The sequence below is a fragment of the Sinocyclocheilus anshuiensis genome, unplaced genomic scaffold (assembly GCF_001515605.1).
Source record: "Sinocyclocheilus anshuiensis isolate Anshui unplaced genomic scaffold, SAMN03320099.WGS_v1.1 scaffold1081, whole genome shotgun sequence".
Taxonomy (NCBI): Eukaryota; Metazoa; Chordata; class Actinopteri; order Cypriniformes; family Cyprinidae; genus Sinocyclocheilus; species Sinocyclocheilus anshuiensis.
Window position 1 is genome coordinate 939573 of NW_015555831.1, and position 7939 is coordinate 947511.

General features: G+C 34.4%; 1 protein-coding gene across 2 annotated transcripts in view; it reads left to right on the forward strand.

Annotated features, from left to right (window-relative positions):
- The window catches only part of ccdc149a (coiled-coil domain containing 149a), a 17689-nt gene extending 9948 nt beyond the window's left edge, over positions 1 to 7741 (forward strand). The window contains exons 11-12 of one of the 2 annotated variants that reach the window (XM_016469724.1): positions 4048 to 4134; positions 7153 to 7741. In XM_016469724.1, the coding sequence (XP_016325210.1) occupies positions 4048 to 4134; positions 7153 to 7595 (530 nt within the window). In that variant the 3' untranslated portion in view covers positions 7596 to 7741. The remainder of the gene's footprint in view (positions 1 to 4047; positions 4135 to 7152) is intronic. The other variant, XM_016469725.1, reaches the window with a different exon arrangement.
- Positions 7742 to 7939: the final 198 nt, after the last annotated feature.

Consider the following 7939-nt stretch of genomic DNA (forward strand, 5'->3'; position numbering starts at 1 on the left):
ACATCAAATTCTGGGATATCCTCCTCAGCAGTAAAGATAGGCGAGACAAAAGTAGAAGCCAAATCAAAGGCATCCTTTTTGCGAGCCTGAGCCCGCGTAACTGCGCATGCAGGGAAAATTCCTGTATTTGATTCGGTTAACCCTGGTTGATCAGACAACACAGGCCTATCAAGCATCTCCAACACAGGGAAAACTTTTCCGCCAGCTAAATCATTCCCTAAAAGGAAATCTACCCCTTTGACAGGCAGTTCTTCGCGTACACCGACCTGCACCAATCCTGTACACAACTCCGATTGCAGGTATATCTTGTGCAATGGAACTTTAACCAGGCCCATCTCAATTCCCTGCACGAGGACATTACTGCCAGAATAAGTCTGCTCTGAAAACGGCAGTACACCTGCTACTACGAAGGATTGGCTTGTGCCTGTATCACGCAACATTCTAACCTTAACTTGTCCAGCATGATTATCTGACATTGAAATCAACCCTTCAAAAATAAAAGGATCATAACTGGCCTCCGGTTTTTCACTAACCCCAACCTCCATAACCGGGACTCTTTTCACAAACCCAACACTTTTCTGTGTGGAGCTTTGCTGCCTCTTCCTTAACGTGATACAGTCAGCAATCAAGTGCCCGGACTTATGACAATAAAAACACTTCCTGTCTTCTTTCAATTTCGGAACACTCTGTCTAGCACGTGATTGGTCAGCCATAAGCATGAAGTCAGTTGCCGTCTTTTCCGAACGGACAGGAACAAACGCACTTTTGACGCCGCTCTCCATAACACACCAATGACCTTTTCAAACAAAGGAAGTTGAGCGTGCAGCGTCATTTCAGTGCCTTTTAAAAATAAAGTCTCTCTTGAGAAGTCCAGAAGAACATATGGAGCCCTCGGCTGCTGTCAGCTGTCAATCTAGGAGCATTTCTGTAGATTTACATAAAGTGTTCCCAAAAAGTTTGGACACTTCAACAAGGATAGTTCACCCAAAAATGGACATTTTGTCAGTATTTACTCACATCATGTTGTTCCAAACCCTTATGACTTTCTGTGGAATACAAATGAAGATATTTGTAAAAATTATCCAGTAAAATTATGTTTTAGGACCTCATGGAGTGGTCAAAAACAGTTTAAATAATTTATTTCTGTTTTTTATTTTTTACTGATACAAGCTGATTTTATATTTTGTTATTTAAATGCAATGATATTTTTAACCCTGTAAAGCCTGACATATTAAATGATAGTCAGAAATATATATATATATATATATATGTATGTGTGTGTGTTTGTGTGTGTATATATGTACATATATGCATATATATATGCATATGTATATATGTGTGTGTGTGTGTATATATATATATATATATATATATATATATATACACATCAGGCTTTTATGGCACATATAGTATGATATAGTGAGAATATGGTGCTGATAGCTTATAATGTAAATAAATGAGGTATTTATAACAGTACTGTATATCAGACTGCTTATATAAAATGCATAACACTATATCTCCCAATAATATATCTTAGTAAGATTTTTAAAACGTTTATAGTTTTAGAATCAAAGCTGTGTAGTTTTTTTTTATTAATTACGTAAAATGCAATGCAATACAATGATGATTGAAAGATGAACAAACAAACATTCCTTAAAAGCCTGATGATCATTATACGCTTGCATTTATACATGATTTCTCTAAATAAATTAAAAAAACAGTTTCACGGCAAAAAGACACGTGAAGCTCGAGCTGAAGGTGAACGTTTGTACAGTTATATTAAAAGGCCTTTTACTTCATAACAACACTAAACTTTCAATCAGACGACAGAAGGCATGACCGTAGATTGTGTGCAACAGGTTTTCAGCTAAGTTTGATCATGTTGATCATTTGGAGGCCTTGGAAATGTGCATATCAAATATGATACAGTAGGATATATAGGGCTAAATGTGACTTAAGTATCCAAATACATTTTGTGGCCATGCACTATGCAAGGCTTCTAATCCATGTTTGAGAAGTTCTCTCAAACGCAGTGCAGCTGTAGTTCTACTCTTCTGTTTATTATATTTCATAGCACAGTGGCCCTAGAAAGCAGCGTTTAAAGTGTTATGATGGCTCCAGCAGATAGTGCTCAGTCCCCTGTGAGAAACATATGGCATTAACCTGTGATGCATGCAGCCAGTACTAATGAAGACAGATGAGGGCGGCTGTAGTCTTCCAGTGTCCCGTCTAATTCATTTCACTCTACATATATGCCGCTATAAAACTGTCACCTTTTGCGTGGGAGAGCCGTGTAGATTTGTGTGTCTCTGGATTCATCACTGGTCACTGAAATCCTCAAGAGTTTTCATTTTCTCTCGTCACATGTTGTGTCGACTTTGTTCTTTGATCTGACGAAGGTGTATTTACACGCCTTTAACTGTTAGATGCTGCAAATAAGGAAGATTAAGAATGAATATAGAACTATTGAAGTAGATATAATGTACAGTGTGATCTAAAATAAATATTTTATATACACTTTCAAATATATGCTCGGTCACGATGTTGCTAAAGTTTAAGGCTGCTTTTTTGCACTTGTTCTGTCTGACTCTAGATACTTTGGTGGTTCACAACTGCATATTTTTGTGCTGCTTTTATGCAACATTGCATCTTTATACCACATAATTTGCACGCATCCTAAGTCTTAAGCCAGCTACTCTGTAATAGATTTAAACTTACTTTAAATAAATTGTAAAATTTTTATAGTATTTTTTTTAATTTACAAAATATATTGATTATTATTTTACATAACTGCATACATCATATGTCATTATAAATATGAATGTTTTAATTTATTTAAAATTAGATTTAAAATAATTGAATCACTATCAAATTATAACTTGCATTTAAATAAATTTAAAATGTAATTTTTTTTATTTTATTTTACAAAATTACATATTTTGTCATTTTTATAAGGTTTATAATCCATGAATTTTTGCATTGGAAAAACATTTGTTTATACCTAATTAAAATGAATTGACACATCATTTTACATATCTATACATTTTTATTCAAATATAAATTTATTACATTATTTTTAAAATATAATTATTATTTACTGTTTAAATATTTACATAATTACATACTGTTTGCGTACTATTTACATATTTTGTCAAATTAAAATTTATTTATAAATAAGATAAATAAAAAAAATAAATAATTATTAATTAATAAAAATTAAAATATAAAAAATTGTGTGCAGTTCAAATTATGTAATTTGTTTAGTATTTAAATTTAACTCATTACTATGTATTAATAATATGTATGAATTAATATTTTAATTAAAATGAATTAATTTACATATGAATTCATTTTAAAATAAATGTAAAAGTGATTTATTTATAAAATTACACATTTAACATCTTATATTTTTGTGCTGCCTTTATGCAACGTTTTATTTTACACCTAATTTGCAGCAGACACACATCCTGCTCAGAGCAATCTTAAGCCAGCTACTCTATAATAGAATTAAAATTACATTAAAACAGCATTTTTATTATTTTTTACATTTACAGAATATATTTATATTTACAATATGTAATTAAGTATAAATGAATTATTGTAAATTAAATGTAAAATTATACATTCTAAATTCATTTTATATAAATGTATAATATCATATAATATAGTTATAATATCTTATATAATGTCATATAACTGATGTAAAATATGCATTTTTATGTATGTACAATTATTTAAAACTTTCATATTATGGTTCCATTTAATTCACTTTAAATGTAAAATGTACGTATGGAATTTGAAAAATCGACATATTTGGTTATTTGTATTTATTATTTGAATTTATGGAAATGTATTACAAATTGTGTGCATTAAAAATTATGCAATTTGTTTAACATTTCCATTTAATTAATTTTTAAGTAGTTTTTTTGTATTGCTTTAATAGTACATGTGGTCATATCAAAGAGCTTGATTGTCTGTTGGTAGTTTGCACTGCTAACAGTCCTTTCTCTGTGAATGTTGAAGTCTGGTCTCTGTGGTGTTCAACAGGAGGCACAGATGCCATCGCTCTGAGCGCCGCTCCTCTGTCCTTCATCCAGCATCCACAGAAAACCACTAACCCTCGAGCCGCTGCAGGTGAGCCGCTGTAATCGTGTGTAACCAAATCTGCCATTTGCTAATCGTCCCGCCAAGAGGCTGCAGAGCCGTAATTAGCTCCTTCTCTGAGCGGCCCACCCCTCTTGTCCCTTTACTATCACAGGATCCTTCACACTCGCTCTCATTGGTCGGTTCGGCTGACCGTCCAATCCCTCTCAAATGTCGTGGCATTTGGCAAATGTTACTGAAATCTCGTTTGCTGACATTCACCAACTTTTGGGGCGTGTTTTGTGGCCGGCACTGCCCCATAAATATGGATGCCGCGGTGTTTGGTGTTCCTGTCGTCCCACAAATAAGCCGCACGCGGTGTTTAACCTTTTAGCTGGATGCTCTCAAATATGGGTCAGTAATCCAGCAGAATGAAGCAGACGGAGGCAGCACTAAAAACTGACAGGCCGTCACGCTCTTCTCTCATGCCTTTGTTGCGTTTATTTTATTTGCTTGTGTGATATTTGAAACTTAATGTTCCAGATACATGCTTTGTCAATATGTGTGCCTTCTGTGTAAATTTCTAAGGATGATAATTAATTATTTATTGCAGATTATAATTAGTTTTAGCACTAATGGACAAAATTTGGAATAATTTTTTTAAGTAAAAGAATTCGCTTATACTCACCAAGGCTGTATTTATTTGATCAAAAATACAGTAAAAGCCGTAATATTGTGAAATAATATTATAATTTAAAGTAATTGTTTTCTATGTGAATATATTGTAATTTATTTCTGTGATGCGCAGCTGTATTTTCAGCATCATTACTCCAGTCTTCAGTGTTCAGTGTTGTGAGATGTAAACTTGGACCGTCAGAATTGTGAATTTATATCAGCAAAGAATAAAAAAGGTAATTGTGACTTTTCATTTTATAATTAAACTTTTTTCTAGCAATTCCGAGATATAAACTCAAAAAAAGCTAAGAATTGCGAGATATAAACGCTCCAAAAAATAACTGACTTTTTTCTTGTAATTCTGTTTTATTTGTTTCCACCATGAAATAAAAAATAAAAAAGGTAATTGCAACTTTTTATCTCACAATTCAGACTTTTTTCCCCTCACAATCAGGGACGGATTAGCCAAGGGCACTAGACCAGAGGGGAGCCCAGCCGAAATACTGCTCCTCCTGGAACGCGATTTCAACCATGCCCCCTCAGGATTTTAAGCAAAGTGGATTTTGAATGCAGCTTCCAAAAGACCAAAAATGGCAGAATAATATTTATTTTATATTTAATACGACCATTAAAAATTTTGGGGTGTTTTCTTTTAGAAATGAATACTTTTTATTCAGCAAAGATGCAATAAATTGATGAAAAGTGACAGTAAAATTTATAGTGTTACAAAACTTTCTAATCATCAAACAATCCTGAAAAAAAAAGCATTGATTTATTGTATCTTTGAAGACTGGCGTAATGATGCTGAAAATTCAGCTTTTCATCAGAGGAATAAATTACATTTTAAAATATATTAAATTGTAATAATATTTCACGGTACTTACTTTTTTAGTGTATTTTTTGTCAAATAAATACATAATTAAAACTCATCATAAAAATCATAAAATATCAGAAATATTTTAAACATTTGATCGGTAGTCTGTTTTTTCCCCACCTGTTTTATAATCTAGCCAGACGGGTTTTTACAGTGCTGTGCATTATAAACATTATCACACAGGATTCTGTTGAGCTTATGAATGCAATGGCCAATCAGAGGCATTCAGATGAGTCATCGCTGAAAAGCCCGTGTTTTGTTCAGTGCGCGCGCTCGCTGACTGAATGCTGCTCTCTGGCGAATTCTCTCATCATAAACAAAGTGCAGATGTGTGTACGATATTCACTTCACAGTATAAACAGCTTCAGTGAGTTGTTGAGAGTGCTTGAACTCTGTCTAGACTGAAGTTAATATTCTTTGATAATGCAAATATTCTTTGCTCTCTTTATGTACAATGAAAGTGTTATAATTAGTAACTTACTATGTTTTTATTAAATTTACGTTAAATACAAAGTCAGTCGTATTAAAAATATTCTATGACATGACACCCATATCTAGTACAAGTTAAAAGACGGGTTTTATGCATAGGCTAGTTAATAGATTACACTAATATTAGGCTGCTTTTCCCATAGCCCATTATAGATAGACTAACATGATCTATAAAGGTGCAAAATGCATTTACTTATATTTGAGAATCGTGATATTTTATGATATAGTTAACAAGTTTGGGAAAATTTCGAATAAAAAAGGAACAAAATTTCAACCGAGGGGGGCCTTTAATCGGTCCGTGCCCAGGGCACCGCTGTGTCATACTCCTTCCCTGCTCACAATAGCAAGTTGATATCTCACAATTCAGACTTTTCTTCTTAGAATTGCCTGTTTTATCTTATAATGCTGACTTTATATCTTGCGATTCTGAAAAAAAAAAAATCAGAATTGGGAGATATAAACTGAACTGGGAGAAAAAAGTCAGGAATGCGAGATAAAAAGTCGCAATTACCTTGTCTTTCTTTCTTTCTTTCTTTTTTTCCATCCTGTGGTGTAAACAAGCTTCCATACATTTGTCTTGGTATGAAAAGCTTTGAAATGTTTCATCAGGTAAGAGATTGATATTTTTGAAAGAAAAGTATGAACAAATATAGTATCATCAAACTTACGGAATTGCAAAATGTAATTATATTTACATTTATATTCTCTTAATTAGTTTTTTTCATTATTATATTAGCACTCCTAGTTCCTGTAAACAAGCTTTGTTTTTACAGCAGAAGTACCAGAAATATCTTGTCGTAGAATATGAAAAAAGAAAAAGTTGAGAACCACTGCATAAACAGGCACCACTAAAAAGTGTTCTAACTCTCTAAAGCGACTGAACCGCTGAGATCTTCTCAGATTTCTGCCTTTGGCTCGGCAAACTCACCTTAGTATGAATTGTTAACTGAGCTTCACTGCGGCACACATCAGCTGTTAGCATGACTCTAACACAGTGACCATTCATCTTCTCTGTCCCCTGATTGGCTCAGATGACAGGACAGGAAGAGGAGGGCCGTCGCCGTGGGAACAGGACACAGCTGGCGATGACAGCTTCCCGAACATGTGGCGTCCAGATGGAGGCGGAGAGGAGGAGGACACACCGGTCACCCCTGACATCGGGGAGGAGAGCATCTTGTGCGGGACAGAGATTGGGAGACAGGCTAATGAGGTGAAGGAGGGTCCTGCGGAAAAAAAGACTGTGGAAGAGGGAGAGGTTTTGGGGGAGCTCTGTCTGATGGCGGAGGAGGCTGAGGACGCAGCTTTGGCTCTGGATCCTGCACAACTACCTTCAGTTACTCTTGAGCAAACCGCCTGGGAAAATGCAGACTTTCAAGCCTCTGTGGGGCTGCCGAGAGCTCGCTTTGAAGATATTTCGGACGGTTCCTCCATTAAGAAGGAGCCGGTTGAGCAAAGTGACTCTGTTCTGATATAGGACGGGGAAATGAAGGTCTGAAGGGTTTGGAAATGCCGAAACGTTGCAATTTATTGGTCAGATAAAAAGCAGATGAATAAAACAATCCACTTTACATACAGTATGTAATACTGAGGCAAAAAAAATCTATTTCCAATGTTTTGTTTCATTCACTGCAAAAAAAAAAAAAAGATTTTCTTACTCAGTAGTTTTGTCTTTGTCTTATTCTTAAAGGGGTTCTATTATGCTCTTTTACAAAGTCTTGATTTTGTTTTGGGGTGTACTAGAACATGCTCTCATACTAGGTTGCTCGAAAAACACATTATTTTCACATATTTTACATTATTACAGCTCCTCTCTCCCCA